At 41.8% G+C, this 17743-nt stretch overlaps 1 protein-coding gene across 10 annotated transcripts in view; it reads right to left on the bottom strand.

Annotated features, from left to right (window-relative positions):
• Positions 1 to 17743, bottom strand: part of RIMS2 (regulating synaptic membrane exocytosis 2) — a 680796-nt gene that overhangs the window by 146737 nt on the left and 516316 nt on the right. For 4 of the 10 annotated variants that reach the window (XM_056522548.1, XM_056522554.1, XM_056522556.1 and 1 more), the window contains 2 exons: positions 15260 to 15349; positions 7013 to 7045 (listed from right to left, as the gene is read on the bottom strand). The exons of 4 other annotated variants lie outside the window; for them this stretch is intronic. In XM_056522548.1, coding sequence (XP_056378523.1) covers positions 7013 to 7045; positions 15260 to 15349 — 123 coding nt within the window. The remainder of the gene's footprint in view (positions 1 to 7012; positions 7046 to 15259; positions 15350 to 17743) is intronic. 2 more of the 10 variants (XM_056522551.1, XM_056522553.1) reach the window with 1 other exon arrangement.

Here is a 17743-nt window from a genome sequence, read left to right as displayed (position 1 = left end):
ACATGTTTTGGCGGGTTGTGCGCCAAAATTGAAAAAAACCCGACCAACTCTCCATATTACTAAGAAAACCCGAAAAAGGGGCGTGACCACCGGGAAAAGAAGGCGTGGTCCCAACATTTTCACAAAAACCCAACATATTTACTAAGGTTTCCACAGAAAATGTGGTGGATTTGAGCTGAAGAAAACCAGACACATCAGAACATGTGTAAGAAAAAAAAAAGTGGAAAATGTAGGGAAACCTTAGTAAATACTGTGGAAAATAATTGTAGGGAATTAAAACTCACAAAGAAAACTACACAACACTCTTTGGCCAATGTTAATCATTGAGTGAGACCGCCCACTGGACTCCTAAGCATAACAAGTGCCGGGATTCAATCAATAAGTTATACATTACGTTGGTAACTTGTTAAATGGCAGATATACCTGAATATGCTGTGCAGTTTAAAACAATCTATTGTTCACTGTTATCATCCATTTCAGTGGAATTAAAGGGCTACTCCACTAGAAAACATATTTATATATATTTTTTTAATCAACTGGTACCAGAAAGTTAAACAAATTTGTAAATTACTTCTAATAAAAAAATCTTTATCCTTCCAGTACTAATCAGCTGCTGTATATTCCAGAGGAAGTTCTTTTCTTTTAGAATTTATTTTCTGTCTGACCACAGTGCTCTCTGCTGACACCTCTGTACATGTCAGCGTCGGGATCCGGGCTGGCGGATGGTGAGGACACTGGAGGTGGATCCTCTGTGCCAGAGAGGTGATGGCGTGGGCCGTACCAAGGGAACGGAATCTAAGGGGTTACTGGTATTCACCAGAGCCGCCGCAAAGCGGGATGGACTTGCTGCGGCGGTAACCCCCAGGTCGTTCCACCCGGTAGCGACTCAACCCCTCTGGCAGCTGAGATGGCGCGGTACAAAGGGACAAGGCAAGTTCGGACATAGCAGAAGGTCAGGGCAGGCGGCAAGGTTCATAGTCAGGGGCAACAGCAGAGGTTCTGGGAACAAAGGCGATGGACACTCAGGAAACGCTTTCCCTAGGCACTAGGCAACAAGATCCGGCGAGGACAGAAAGGGGAAGTGGTGTTTTATACGTTTTACAGTAATTGGGCCAGGCACCAATTAATGGTGCACTGGCCCTTTAAATTTAAGAGAGCCAGCGCGCGCGCCCTAGAGAGCGGGGCCGCGCGCACCGAGAGGACACAGAAGGCGGAGGGAGGTAAGTGGAACGGGATGCGACCAGCGGGCGGACTTGTGCCGCCACACGGATCGCATCCCCGCCCGCGGCACTGTAGCAGCGCTCCTGGTCAGAGGGACAGACCGGGGCGCTGCAGGAGGATACACGCCGTGAGCGCTCCGGGATGGATGTGGGACTCGGAGTGCTCGGTGTAACAGTACCCCCCCCCCCCCCCCTTAGGTCTCCCCCTCTTTTTGGATCCCAGGAACTTACGGATGACCTCCTTATCAAGAATATTGGCCTCAGGCTCCCAGGACCTCTCCTCAGGGCCGCAATTCTCCCAATTGATCAGAAAGAATTTTTTTACCTCTGACGGCTTTGGTTGCCAGAATCTCTTTCACAGCGAAGATGTCGGAGGAACCGGAGACAGGGGTAGGGACCACGACCTTGGGAGAATAACGGTTAAAAACAACAGGCTTGAGTAGAGAAACATGGAAAGAGTTAGGAATACGGAGAGATGGGGTAAGATGAAGTTGGTAAGAGACAGGGTTGATTTGTTTTTTGACTTTGAAAGGGCCTAAAAATCGGGGGCCCACCTTATAACTGGGTACACGGAATCGAATGTACTTAGCAGAAAGCCATACCTTGTCACCAGGGGAGAATACAGGAGGAACCCTTCTCTTTTTGTCAGCATGTCTCTTCATTCGAGATGAGGCCAGTAGAAGCGACTTTTGAGTCTCACGCCAGATGGAAGAAAAATCTTGTGTCAATTCATCCACGGCAGGAACCCCAGAGGAAGTGGGGATGTGGAGGGGGGGAAGCGGGTGACGGCCGTACACCACAAAAAATGGGGATTTGGAAGAAGACTCCGAGTTTTTAAAATTATACGAAAATTCAGCCCAGGGCAGAAGGTCGACCCAATCATCTTGGCGAGAGGAGACAAAATGTCGCAGGTAGTCACCAAGAATCTGATTTACTCTCTCCACTAGACCGTTGGATTGAGGGTGGTAAGCAGAAGAAAAATTTAGTTTGATTTTTAATTGACTGCAGAGTGTACTCCAAAATTTAGAAACAAATTGGACGCCTCTGTCTGAGATGATGTGCGTGGGAAGCCTGTGGAAGCCAAAAATATGAAGAAAAAATTGTTTCGCCAATTGTGGCGCAGAAGGAAGACCCGGCAGAGGGACAAAATGAGCCATTTTAGAAAAACGATCAACGACCACCCAGATGACTGTATTATTTTTGCGAGATGGTGGCAGATCGGTGATGAAGTCCATAGCAATATGGGACCATGGCTGTTCAGGTACAGGTAAAGGAAGGAGGAGACCTGCCGGCTTTTGGCGTGGAGTCTTGTCACGGGCAGAGGTAGTACAAACCCGAACTAAATCCGTCACCTCCCTCTCCAAGGAAGGCCACCAATAATGTGTAGAAATCAACTGCACAGACTTCTTGACACCAGCATGTCCGGCCAAAAGAGAAGAGTGACCCCATTTAACAATTTTGAGACAAAGGTGTGGAGGTACAAAGGTCTTCCCAGTAGGAATTTGCACAAGAGTGGTAGGAGCAGAGGAGATCAGACACTCAGGAGGTATTATGTGCTGTGGAGGGGCTTCAGATTCGGAGACATCGGTGGAACGTGATAGTGCGCCAGCTCTGACGTTCTTGTCGGCTGGGCGAAAATGAATTTCAAAATTGAAGCGAGCAAAAAACAATGTCCATCTAGCTTGGCGAGGATTTAATCGCTGGGCAGTCTGGAGATACGATAAATTTTTATGATCCGTGTAAATGATGATGGGATGCAGGGAGCCCTCCAAAAGATGTCTCCACTCCTCAAGTGCCAATTTAATGGCCAAAAGTTCACGATCTCCAATCGAATAATTTTTTTCTGCAGGAGAGAATGTCTTGGAGAAAAAAACGCAAGTGTGATTTTTTTCCAGTAGCGTTTTTTTTAGTTAAAACGGCACCGACAGAAGAAGCGTCCACTTCGAGGATAAAAGGCTTCGAGGGATCAGGCCTGGACAGAACAGGAGCAGAAGCGAAGGCAGCCTAGAGATGGTTAAAGGCCTCCTCCGCCATTGGTGGCCAGGACCTTGGGTTCGCGTCTTTCTTGGTCAATGCTACAATGGGTGCAACGATGGTGGAGAAGTGGGGAATAAATTGATGATAGTAGTTAGCGAACCTGAGAAAACATTGGATAGCTCGCAGTCCAGAGGGGCGTGGCCAATCCAGTACCGCAGAAAGCTTGTCAGGGTCCATTTGAAGGCCTTGGCTGGACACTATGTATCCCAGGAAAGGTAGACTGCTACGTTCAAAGAGACATTTTTCAATCTTAGCATAAAGATGATTTATGCGTAAGCGCTGTAACACCATACGGACATGGAGGCGATGTTCCTCAGAGTTGGAAGAAAAAATAAGAATGTCATCCAGATAGACTACTACACAGGTATACAGCATGTCACGAAAAATTTCATTGACAAAGTCCTGAAAAACTGCAGGGGCATTGCAAAGGCCAAAAGGCATGACAAGATATTCAAAATGTCCGTCATGGGTGTTGAATGCAGTCTTCCACTCGTCTCCCTCGCGTATACGGATAAGATTATAAGCCCCTCTTAGATCAAGTTTGGTAAAAATGTTTGCTCCCCGCAGACGGTCAAACAGTTCTGAGATAAGGGGGAGTGGATAACAGTTCTTAACTGTAATGTTATTTAAACCGATGCATGGACGTAGGGATCCATCTTTCTTAGCAACGAAGAAGAACCCTGCTCCAGCAGGAGAAGAAGATTTTCTAATGAATCCTTTCTTCAGATTTTCTTGAACATACTCGGACATGGGTCTCTGGAGCAGAGAGTGGATAAATCCTGCCACGAGGTGGAGAAGTACCAGGAAGCAAGTCAATAGGGCAGTCAAAGGGTCTGTGTGGTGGTAAGACCTCGGCTTGCTTTTTACAAAAAACATCACAAAAGTCATGGTAGGCCTTAGGCAGGCCTGGCAGAGGCGAAGCGATGGGTACTTGATTGTTGGGTAAAGTCTTCAGGCATCGCTTGTGACAGGTAGGACCTTAACTCTTAATGTCCCCAGAAGACCAGTCGAGGGTAGGTGAGTGGCGCTGGAGCCAAGGCAAGCCAAGTAGGACTTCTGAGGTACAGTTGGGAAGCATAAAAAATTCAATGTCCTCATGATGGAGGACACCAATGTTCATGCGCTAGGGCTCTGTGCGATAGCGCACGGTACAGTCCAGATTCTGTCCGCTCACGGAGGAAATGAAGAGGGGCTTCACGAGACGAGTCACAGGGATGTTGAATCTGTTGACTAATGAGGCCTCAATGAAATTTCCTGTTGAACCAGAGTCCAGAAAGGCCACAGCAGAAAAGGCAGTCTTAGCAGGCAAAGAAATCCGTACAGAAATCATCAGGCGGGGAGAGGATGAATCCACACCCAGTAACGCCTCTCCCACGTTTACTAGGTGCGTGCGTCTTCCCAGACGCGGAGGACGAAGAGGACAGTCCTTGGAGGAAATGCTCGGAGCTCGCACAGTAAAGGCAAAGCTTCTCATTCCTACAGCGAGTCCTTCTCAAGTTGGGTCAGGCGAGACCGATCCACTTGCATAGCCTCCTCGGCGGAAGGCACAGTAAAAGGTTGCAGTGGATGCTGAAAGAGAGGAGTTAGGCGGGGAAACCGCCTGTTGTGAACAAGATCCTTTTCTTGGTGTAGCTCCTGTCGCCTCTCTGAAAAACGCATGTCAATGCGGGTGGCCAAATGGATTAGTTCAGACAGGGTTGAGGGTATCTCTCGTGCGGCCAGAACATCTTTGATGTGGCTGGATAAACCTTTCTTGAAGGTCGCGCATAGAGCCTCATTATTCCAGGCTAATTCTGAGGCAAGAGTCTGAAACTGAATTGCCCACTGTAGAGTTTCCTTGGACTAGATTCAACAAAGCCGTCTTGGCTGAAGAAACCCGGGCTGGTTCTTCAAAGACAGAGCGTACTTCTGAGAAGAATGTCTGGACTGAAGCGGTGACAGGATCGTTGCGGTCCCAAAGCGGAGTGGCCCAAGACAATGCCTTTCCAGAAAGTAAGCTGACCACGAATGCCACCTTTGACCGTTCAGTTGGAAATTGGTCAGCCGACAGCTCCAAGTGCAGAGAACACTGGGTCAGGAAGCCACAGCACAACTTAGAGTCCCCGTCAAACTTGCCAGGAAGAGAAAGATGAACTCTGGTACTGGAAGTGGCAGCTTGCAGTTGAGGAGGTGGAGGAGCTGGCGGAGAAGATGTAGAGGCAGAAGTTGTTGAACCATTGCATTCAGTTGGGACAACTCATGTCCTTGTTGGGCTACCTGTTGAAACTGTTGAGCCACAACGGTGGTGAGGTCTCCAAGGCTTGGCAGCGGCACCTCAGCGGAATCCATGGCCGGATCTACTGTCAGGATCCGGGCTGGCGGATGGTGAGGACACTGGAGGTGGATCCTCTGTGCCAGAGAGGTGATGGCGTGGGCCGTACCAAGGGAACAGAGTCTAAGGGGTTACTGGTATTCACCAGAGTCTGCTGCAAAGCGGGATGGACTTGCTGCGGCGGTAACCCCCAGGTCGTTCCACCCGGTAGCGACTCAACCCCTCTGGCAGCTGAGATGGGGCGGTACAAAAGGACAAGGCAAGGCAAGGTCGGATGTAGCAGAAGGTCAGGGTAGGCGGAAAGGTTCATAGTCAGGGGCAACAGCAAAGGTTCTGGGAACAAAGGCAATCGACACTCAGGAAACGCTTTCTCTAGGCACTAGGCAACAAGATCCGGCGAGGACAGGAAGGGGAAGTGGTGTTTTATACGTTTTACAGTAAATAGGCCAGGCACCAATTAATGGTGCACTGGCCCTTTAAATTTAAGTGCGCCGGCGCACACGCGCCCTAGAGAGCAGGGTCGCGCGCGCCGGGAGGACACAGAAGGCGGAGGGAGGTAAGTGGAACGGGATGCGACCGCGGGCGGACTTGTGCCGCCACGCGGATCGTATCCCCGCCGGCGGCACTGTAGCAGCGCTACCGGTCAGAGGGACATACCGGGGTGCTGCAGGAGGATACACGCCATGAGCGCTCCGGGATGGATGCGGGACCTGGAGCGCTCGGCGTAACAGTCAGGAACTGTCCAGAGCAGGAGAGGTTTGCTATGGGGATTTGCTCCTACTCTGGACAGTTTCTAAAATGGACAGAGTTGTCAGCAGAGAGCAATGTTGTCAGGCAGAAAGGACATTCAAAAAGAAAATAACTTCCTGTGGATCCTACAGCAGCTGATAAGTACTGGAAGGATTAAGATTTTTTAATAGAAGTAATTTACAAATCTGTTTAACTTTCTGGCACCAATTGATTAAAACAAAAATGTTTTTCATTGGAGTACCCCTTTAAAGACAGGACGTTAAAAAAAAAATATATATATATTTGTCCCCATGATGTATATATTTGCCCCCACTTTGGAGAACCTTCAGAAAAATGTACATATATAGGTTAGCAGACATTAGTAGTATACTATTGCTACATTAAAACCCTATCACTATACTCTAAAACAGTATTTCCCAACCAGGGTGCCTCCAGCTGTTGCAAAACTACAACTCACATGCCCTGATAGCCTCTGGCTGTACGGGCATGCTGGGAGTTGTAGTTTTGCAACAGCTGGAGGCACCCTGGTTGGGAAACACTGTACTAGAAAAATGCTAGTTTTCCGAAAAAAATTTAAAAAATTTACAGGGCTATGATATTACAACTGAAATTCCTCCTTAGGATAAAAAGAGACATGCACAAAGAAGACAAAGCAACAAAGACAAGGAAAAAGCTAAAGATTGAAGACACAGACCTGAGTTTCGTCTTCGTGGCGAGTCCAAGTCTTCTGTGGGAAACAGCGCGCAATGACAGACAGAGACAAAGGAAATGGGAGTGAGTGTGAGACTCAGAAGAAAGCAACAGACACTCAAGGAATAACACCTTGAGATATAAAAAAAAGCACAGATTGTATGCAGACAGATGACACGGAATGAACAGGAACATAGACACAAAGAGGACAATAGAAAAGAGGCTCAAAGAACACACAAAGCTACGGGAGAAAATCGTTAGGAAGGCAATTCAGGTAAAAGACTCCGCACCTTGTCAGTAAGTGGGCGATCAATAACCTAACCAGGTGACACAGTTATATACAAGTATACAAAGGAACAAGATTCATCATTGATCAAATGTTATAATTTAAGAAACTCAAAAAGATAGATAGATAGAAATAGATATAGATATATAGAAATAGATTGAGATAGATAGATAGATAGATAGATATGAGATAGATAGAGATAGATACAGATAGATAGAAATAGATATAGATAGATAGGAGATAGATAGATAGAAAATAGATATAGATAGATAGAAATTAGATAGATACAGTATTGGATAGATAGATAGATAGATATGAGATAGATAGATAGATAGATAGATAGATAGATATGAGATAGATAGAGATAGATATAGATAGATAGAAATAGATATAGATAGATAGGAGATAGATAGATAGATAGAAAATAGATATAGATAGATAGAAATTAGATAGATACAGTATTGGATAGATAGATAGATAGATAGATAGATAGATAGATATGAGATAGATAGATAGATATGAGATAGATAGATAGATGGAAAATAGATATAGATAGATAGAAATTAGATAGATACAGTATTGGATAGATAGATAGATAGATAGATAGATAGATAGATAGATAGATATGAGATAGATAGATAGATATGAGATAGATAGATATAAGATAGATAGATATGAGATAGATAGATATGAGATAGATAGATAGATATGAGATAGAAGGATATGAGATAGATAGACAGATATGAGATAGATAGATATAAGATAGATATATATGAGATAGATAGATATGAGATAGATAGAGATGAGGTAGATAGATATGAGATAGATAGATATGAGATAGATAGAGATGAGGTAGATAGATATGAGGTAGATAGATATGAGATAGATAGATATGAGATAGATAGAGATGAGGTAGATAGATATGAGATAGAGATGAGATAGATAGATAGATAGATAGATATGAGATAGATAGATATGAGATAGATAGATATGAGATAGATAGAGATGAGATAGAGATGAGATAGAGATGAGATAGAGATGAGATAGATATGAGATAGAGATGAGATAGAGATGAGATAGATAGAGATGAGATAGATAGATAGACAGAGTATTGGATAGATAGATAGATAGATAGATTAGTCATTAACCCCCTTAGACTTCTAATAAATTACAAATAATTAAATAGGGCTGGCTGCAGTCCTACAGTCATGACTGTAAATGTTGGCATCCCTGACATTTTTAAAGAAAATTCTCACAGAAAAGGATTGAAGTAACACATGTTTATTCCCTTTGCTTTTTTTCCTCCCTTTTATGGTTTAGTTCCAATACAAACAAATTGGACATAATGTCACCAAACTCCAAAAATGTCCTGGAAAAAATTAATATTTGGTTGCACGGCCTTTGGAAGAAATAAGTGAAATCAGTGGCTTCCTATAACCATCAATAAGCTTCTTACACCTCTCAGCTGGAATGTTGGACCACTCTTCCTTTGCAAACAGTCTCCAAGAGGGTCAACTTTTCCAAAAAGTAAATTTATCCAGAGGTTCTAGAATTTATACAAAAACAATTTCTATTTTCTTGAAGACATTTTTAGCCAAAACTAGTCCTGGTGGTCTCTTGTCAATGTGATCATGCAGATGTCTACGGCACTAGTCTAGTCAGGCTTTAGAGAGGTATTGCCCAACCAGTGTGCCTCCAGCTGTTGCAAAACTACAACTCTCAGCATGCCCGGACAGCCTTCGGCTGTCCGGGCATGCTGGGAGTTGTAGTTTTGCAACACCTGGAAGCACACTGGTTGGAAAACAATGGAAGACCATGTTGTAGGGCTAATTCATGTAGGGTTGGACTAAAAAGATGGTGTCCATTTTGTCAATAGAAATCATTTTTTTTAAAATAAAGTGAAGGGTAGTTCAGCAGCACGATTCCAAGTAAAAATCCATCTTCCTTATTAAGTCCTAAAGATATGTAAGTCAAATCCACACAGCATAAAAACACTATGCATCAGGCCTGACATGTTTCGGTCTAACGACCTTAATCATGGACAATGTTCATTTTGTCAATAGAAACCATTTTTGACAATAATTCAAAGCGTGTGGATCGGGGTTTAACCTTGCTCTGGAAAAACTCAAGTTTGCCCAGATTTGTTCTCTAAAAAAGACCATTGCCCCAGCTCGTGCAGCATAGATAAGTGACCAATACGATCCCAGAGGTGAAGTCACTAAAGCCGTCCAAACAGTTCATCACATTTTTAGAGACTTAATATTTAGTGATTTCATTTTAAACTTAATGTAAATGAGAAAATTTGATTTTAATATATATATATATATATATATATATATATGACACACTGTAACAAACCTCCTCCTGATGTAATTACCTTACATGAGGAGGAGGTTTGTTACAGTGTATCACCCCAGTAGTAAGGTAATTACATGAGGAGGAGGTTTGTTACAGTGTGTCACCCCAGTAGTAAGGTAATTACATTAGGAGGAGGAGGTTTGTTACAGTGTGTCACCACATTAGTAAGGTGATTACATGAGGAGGAGGTTTGTTACAGTGTCACCACATTAGTAAGGTAATTACATTAGGAGGAGGAGGTTTGTTACAGTGTGTCACCACATTAGTAAGGTGATTACATGAGGAGGAGGTTTGTTACAGTGTCACCACATTAGTAAGGTGATTACATGAGGAGGAGGTTTGTTACAGTGTGTCACCGCAATAGTAAGGAGAATACATGAGGAGGAGGTTTGTTACAGTGTGTTATCCCAGTTGTAAGGTGATTACATGAGGAGGAGGTTTGTTACAGTGTGTTATCCCAGTTTTAAGGTGATTACATGAGGAGGAGGTTTGTTACAGTGTGTCACCACATTAGTAAGGTGATTACATGAGGAGGAGGTTTGTTACAGTGTGTCACCGCAATAGTAAGGAGAATACATGAGGAGGAGGTTTGTTACAGTGTGTTATCCCAGTTGTAAGGTGATTACATGAGGAGGAGGTTTGTTACAGTGTGTTATCCCAGTTGTAAGGTGATTACATGAGGAGGAGGTTTGTTACAGTGTGTTACCACAGTAGTTTTCTAATTCCATGAGGAGGAGGTTTGTTACAGTGTATCACCCCAGTAGTAAGGAGATTACATGAGGAGGAGGTTTGTTACAGTGTGTCACCCCAGAAGTAAGGAGATTACATGAGGAGGAGGTTTGTTACAGTGTGTCACCCCAGAAGTAAGGTGATTACATGAGGAGGTTTGTTACAGTGTGTCACCACAGTAGTAAGGAGATTACATGAGGAGGAGGTTTGTTACAGTGTATCACCTCATTAGTAAGGTGATAATATGAGGAGGAGGTTTGTTACAGTGTGTCACCCCTGTAGTAAGGTGGGGCATGTACAAGGGTGAAGCCAATGGGCAGGGTCAAGGGGCAGCAAAATTAGCTTTTGCCTAGAGTGGCAAAAATCCCAGCACCAGCCGTCTTTACTGCAACTTTTTAGACCGGATCAAGCATTGGATAGCATCTACTAAAATCAATAAACAATCAATGATATCATTAGGGTCCCTCAGCTATTATTATTATTAAGACCCTGACCCTAATCCGACCCCCCCCCCCCCCAAAAAAAAAGGAACAGTATCTTCATATGTGACAAAGTCTTCCACCCCCTATAGATACAACACCAGTTACCATTGTTCTTAAATGAACAGTCGGCTCCTCTTACTATATAGAAGATTGAGATTCCATTGACTTCTGATAAGACTCTTAGGCTAGGTTCACACTGCCGTTGTGCTCCGATCCATTCAGGACCCGGTTTGGCTCTTTTTTTTTGGCATTAAACCGGTCGAAGCACAACTGACACCGCCGGGTCCTGACAGATCCCATTGACTTGAATGGGGCCATCGGGTGTCCAATATTTTACAGGAGTTGAGTGTAGAAAAAGATTAGACATCCCGCCGTGTGAACATAGCCTTTAGGTGAAAAATCCTCATCTAAACCCTGCTTAAATCCCTGAATGTGTGACCTCACCCTGACACTTGCACAACATTAGGATTTCTTTCTCCTCGATTCGGCTGTTACTTTTTAACATTGGTATAGGTGATTATTCTCTAGCTATTTCCAGCAGAAAAGAAAATGTAGGACAACACTAGTGGAAAACATCAATTGGGACAATGGATGTAGAACGTGTGTTTATGAAATATCTTTTATCAAAGAATTGTTGTTTAGGATGTAAGGCAATAGGAAATAGGAAATGTTTCGATATGAAAAAGAACAAGATACAGAAAGAAAATGGAGTTTCCAAAGTCCAAAGATATGAGAGACAGATATGAAAAACACAGGTAAGTAGGTAGGTACCTAGGATAGATATGATAGATAGATAGATAGATAGAATTGGTTGTGGCTGTGCTTCATCTTGCTGGTATTATAGTAGCTGATTGTTTCTGTCTTCTTAGATCCGCCTTAGTTGACATTTACCTGATTCCTATTAATGTTCTCCACATCACAGAAAATGTTCTCCCCATCACAGATAATGTTCTCCCCCATCACAGATAATGTTCTCCCTCATCACAGATAATGTTCTCCCTCATCACAGATAATGTTCTCTCCCATCACAAATTATACCCCCCAACCACAGATAATGTTCTCCCCCATCACAGATAATGCTCTCCCACATCACAGATAATTTTCTCCCCATCACAGATAATGCTCTTCCACATAACAGATAATGTTCTCCCCATAACAGATAACGATCTCCCCCATCACAAATAATGTTCTCTCCCATCACAGACAGTTTTCTCCACCATCAAAGCTAATGTTTCCTTTCCCATCACAGATAATGTTCTCTGTCCATCACAGATAATGCTCGCCCACATCACAGATAATGTTCTCTGTCCATCACAGATAATGCTCGCCTACATCACAGATAATGCTCGCCCACATCACAGATAATGTTCTCTGTCCATCACAGATAATGCTCGCCTACATCACAGATAATGCTCGCCTACATCACAGATAATGCTCTCCCACATCACAGATAATGTTCTCTCCCATTACAGATTATATCCCCCCTGATCACAGATAATGTTCTCCCCATGACAGATAATGCTCTCCCACCTCACAGATAATGTTCTCTCCCCCATCACAGACATTGTTTTCTCCCCCATCACAGACATTGTTTTCTCCCCCATAACAGCTTTTGTTCCCTTTCCCATCACAGATAATGTTCTCTCCCCCATCACAGATCATGCTCTACCCCATTACAGATAATGCTCTCTCACATCACAGATAATGTTCTCCCCCATCACAGATAATGTTCTCCCCCATCACAGATAATGTTCTCCCCCATCACAGATAATGTTCTCCCCATCACAGATAATGTTCTCCCCATCACAGATAATGTTCTCCCCATCACAGATAATGTTCTCCCCCATTACAGATAATGTTCTCCCCCCCCCATCACAGCTAATGTTCTCTCTCCCATCACAGATAATGTTCTCTGTCTATCACAGATAATGTTCTCCCCCCCCATCACAGATAATGTTCTCCCCCCCATCACAGATAATGTTCTCCCCCCCATCACAGATAATGTTCTCCCCCATTACAGATAATGTTCTCCCCCCCATCACAGCTAATGTTCTCTCTCCCATCACAGATAATGTTCTCTGTCTATCACAGATAATGTTTTAACTCCCCCCCATCACAGATAATGTTCTCCCCCCCATCACAGATAATGTTCTCCCCCCTCCCCCCCATCACGGGTAATGTTCTTCACCCCCCCCCCCCCATCACGGATAATGTCCCCCCCCCATCACAGATAATGTTCTCCCCCCCCCATCACAGATAATGTTCTCCCCCCCCCATCACAGATAATGTTCTCCTCTCCCCCCCCCCCCCCATCACAGATAATGTTCTCCCCCCTCCCCCCCCCCCCCCCCCATCACGGATAATGTTCTTTCCCACCACAGATAATGTTTGCCTCTTTTCTGAGTCTGGCTAACTAGTAAATATTTTTTTTTCTTCTTTCAGTATTGAAATTTAATTTTCCTAAAAAAATTGAAAGAATTGTTTTTTTTTCATGGCATTAAAGTCTCTATGTCCAATATGACTGCTCAGGATTCAAATCAAGAAATTGTATAAGCTGAACAGCCCTATTCTTAATTTCCCATTTGCCCTCACTAAACCACTCAGGTTTAGAGAACGCATATAGAATACAAGGGATTGCTAAATTCTCAGAGAGTCCAAATAACTTAGTTACATCTATAAGAAAGGCACACCACTTCAGCTCACCACCCCTGCATATGTGGTAAGGATTCCCGCATCGGAGCTCAGCAAACCGGAGCACAGCACAAGAATCCAGAAAGGCAAAAAAGATCCAGCTCACGACATTACAGTCCAAACATAAAAAAAAAATGTTCATTGAAGCATGCAGATGTAAAATCAGTACAAACGGTCCATAAAAAGCAAATGACACGTTTCGGACAGTACGCCCTTAGTCATAGTCATCCTGACTAAGAACATACTGTCCGAAATGCGTCAGTCACTTTTTATGGATTTTGTGTACTAATTTTACATCTGTATGCCTTAATAAAAAATAAAAAAAATTTAAGATTTTTAGACTGTAACCTAGTAAGCTGGATCTTCTTTGACTTTCTTACTTACATCTAAGACCTCAATAGTGGACGAAAGATCATGGATGTAGGAAACGGTCACTTCAAGGAGATCCAAAATATGACTATAAACAGGACCAAGCGTCTCCCGTTTCAGTGTGCACTATAAAATCGTTTGCCTGTTTATTTTTATTAATTAATTAATTTATTTATTTTTGTTGAATTTCAAAATTTTCTTTTCTTTATACTGATAGAATTTCTGTAAAATCAGTACAAACAGTCCATAAAAAGCAAATGACACGTTTCGGACTGTATGCCCTTAGTCATAGTCATCATGACTATGACTAAGGAAATACTGTCCGAAATGCGTCAGTCACTTTTTATGGATCTTGTGTACTAATTTTACATTTGTATGCCTTAATAAACATTTTTTTTTTCTTTTTAAGATTTTTGGACTGTAACCTAGTGATCTGGATCTTATTTGCCTTTCTTACTTACATCTATGACCTCAATAGTGGACGAAAGATCATGGATGTAGGAAACGTTCACTTCAAGGAGATCTAAATATGACTATAAACAGGACCAAGCGTCTCCCGTTTCAGTGTGCACTATAAAATCCTTTGCTTGTTTATTTTTTTATTCATTTACTTATTTATTTATTTTTGTTGAATTTCAAAATTTTCTTTTCTTTATACTGATAGAATTTCTGTAAAATCAGTACAAACAGTCCATAAAAAGCTAATGACACGTTTCGGACAGTATGCCCTTAGTCATAGTCATCATGACTATGACTAAGGACATACTGTCCGAAATGCGTCAGTCACTTTTTATGGATCTTGTGTACTAATTTTACATTTGTATGCCTTAATAAACATTTTTTTTTTCTTTTTAAGATTTTTGGACTGTAACCTAGTGAGCTGGATCTTCTTTGCCTTTCTTACTTACATCTAAGACCTCAATCGTGGACGAAAGATCATGGATGTAGGAAACGTTCACTTCAAGGAGATCCAAAATATGACTATAAACAGGACCAAGCGTCTCCCGTTTCAGTGTGCACTATAAAATCCTTTGCTTGTTTATTTTTTTATTCATTTATTTATTTTATTTTTTTTGTTGAATTTCAAAATTAGATTTTGTTTATACTGATAGAATTTCTGAAAAGGGGATGATACACAACACTGAGTTAAAAAAAAAAAAAAAAAAAAAAAAGGGTCTCACTCTCACGGACTAAGCCTAGACATTTCACACCATAGTGAGGAGCGCACATGATGAACACACTCATTACAAAAGCATGAGCTCTTCCGGGACGCCATATAGGTATACGTGTGCAAGCCTCATGCTTTTCAAGGTGGTTTCCAAAAACCCTGACAAACCTGGCTCAGAATGGGCTTTCTTTCTCGGCAATTGTTTGTCATCAGTTATTGCACCATTCACCTTTCTCTGCTGGTCTTCCCATGTAACTTCTAGCATAAACCAAGAGAAATTAAAAACTTGTGAGAAACACAACAGTAAGTGGACAGAACACAAAGCCTCACAACATGGCGGCAGTGGGGGTAGGGGGGGGATGCAGCTTCATTTGGAAAGGATAAAGGGGGAGGGGGGGGGGGGGGTCGTGGGGCCAACAGATGGTTTAGGACATTATAGGTTTCTGGACAACTGGAAATGATTAAAACTGGGTAAAAAATCTATGACATTGTCACTGTAATGCAGTGTTTCCCAACCGGGGGGCCTCTGGCTGTTGCAAAACTACAACTCCCAGCATGCCCGGACAGCCTTCGGCTGTCCGGGCATGCTGGGAGTTGTAGTTTTGAAATAGCAGGAGGCTCCCTGATTGGGTAACACTGGTGTAATTCCTTACTCTGTATGACTGTGCTGATGTGTGACGCTCATATAGAACACTAATAAAAGGTATGGTAATCTACACGTCAGTTCTGTCTCGTTTTATAGACCATTGTAATGACTTCCCCTTTTCATCACGCTGCAGTGAGTTGGAAGAGAGCCAAGGACTTGGCAGAAAAAAAAATCATCCGATATTCAGAGAGGAATCAAAGTTTGGAAGCTCAGATATTTAAGAGAATATTGTAGGGGACAGAAGTTACATGATTTTGATATAGTGGAAACTTGTTCTGGTCAAAACGACAGGATCCAAAGGTTTATGTAGGTTCAATGAAGGAGCAAAAACCAATAAGACATGAAAGAAAGGATGATAGAGAAAGAAATATAGATAAGAGATAGAAAGATAGACAGATAGATAGAAAATATAATACAATTAATAAATAGACAGATAGATAAGAGATTAAGAGATAGATAATGCAATATAGAATGTGATAGATAGATAAACACATGACATATATATATATATATATATATATATATATATATATATGAATAAACAGAAAGACAGACACAAGATAGATAAATAGATAATTAGATAAGTAGATATGAGATAGATAGATACAGAAATATAGATATGAGATAGATAGATGATAGATAGATAAGAGATTAAGAGATAGATAATGCAATATAGAATGTGATAGATAGATAAACACATGACATATATATATATGAATAAACAGAAAGACAGATACAAGATAGATAAATAGATAAGTAGATATGAGATAGATAGATATATACAGAAATATAGATATGAGATAGATAGATAGATGATAGATAGATAATAGATAGATACAGAAAGATAGACATGAGATAGATAGATAGATAGATAGATAGATGATAGATAGATATGAGATAGATGATAGATAGATATGAGATAGATAGATATGAGATAGATAGATATGAGATAGATAGATAGATCCATGCTCCAATAGATGAAAAAAAAGTAGATAATAGTAGATAATAGATATGAGATAGATAGATAGATAGATATGAGATAGATAGATATGAGATAGATAGATAGATAAATAGATAGGAAATAGATAGATATGAGATAGATAGATAGATAGATATGAGATAGATGTGAGATAGATAGACAGATATGAGATAGATAGATATGAGATAGATAGATATGAGATAGATAGATAGATATGAGATAGATAGATCCATACTCCAATAGATGAAAAAAAAAGTGATTTATTCAAATCTGGCTTGAAAATGTCCGGGTGAGCCAGACGAAACGTCTTCTCATGTTTTTTGAATAAATCACTTTTTTTCATCTATTGGAGTGCCGCTGCCTTGTGAATGTTGTAGCCGTAGCGGGTCCTGGACCTGGACCGGACACAGTGGGCACCTAAGCACCTTTTTGAAGTTGGTGTGCTGCTTTTCCTGGATTGTATGATAGATAGATAGATAGATAGATAGATAGATAGATAGATAGATATGAGATATAGATAGATAGATAGATATGAGATAGATAGATATGAGATAGATAGATAGATATGAGATAGATAGATAGATATGATACAGATAGATAGTTATGATATAGATAGATATGAAATAGATAGATAGAGGGATAGATAGATATGAGATAGATAGATAGATATCTCATATCTATCTATCTATCCATCTATCTATCTCATATCTATCTATCTATGTATAAATATATCAGGGGACAGTACAGAGATCTCTCCCATGATCTATTTATACCCAGGACTGTATCTATAACAAGGGGGCATCCTCTACATCTAGAGGAAAGAAGGTTTCTACACCAGCACAGACGGGGGTTCTTTACTGTAAGAGCAGTGAGACTGTGGAATTCTCTCCCGGAGGAGGTGGTCTTGGTGAACTCTGTAAAAGAATTCAAAAGGGGTCTGGATGCATTTTTGGAGAGTAATAACATTGCTGGTTATGTATACTAGATTTATAGGGACAGAAGTTTCATCCAGGGATTTATTCTGATG

This window comes from Hyla sarda, chromosome 5, assembly GCF_029499605.1.
Source record: "Hyla sarda isolate aHylSar1 chromosome 5, aHylSar1.hap1, whole genome shotgun sequence".
Taxonomy (NCBI): Eukaryota; Metazoa; Chordata; class Amphibia; order Anura; family Hylidae; genus Hyla; species Hyla sarda.
This window is presented reverse-complemented; position numbering and strand designations above follow the sequence as displayed.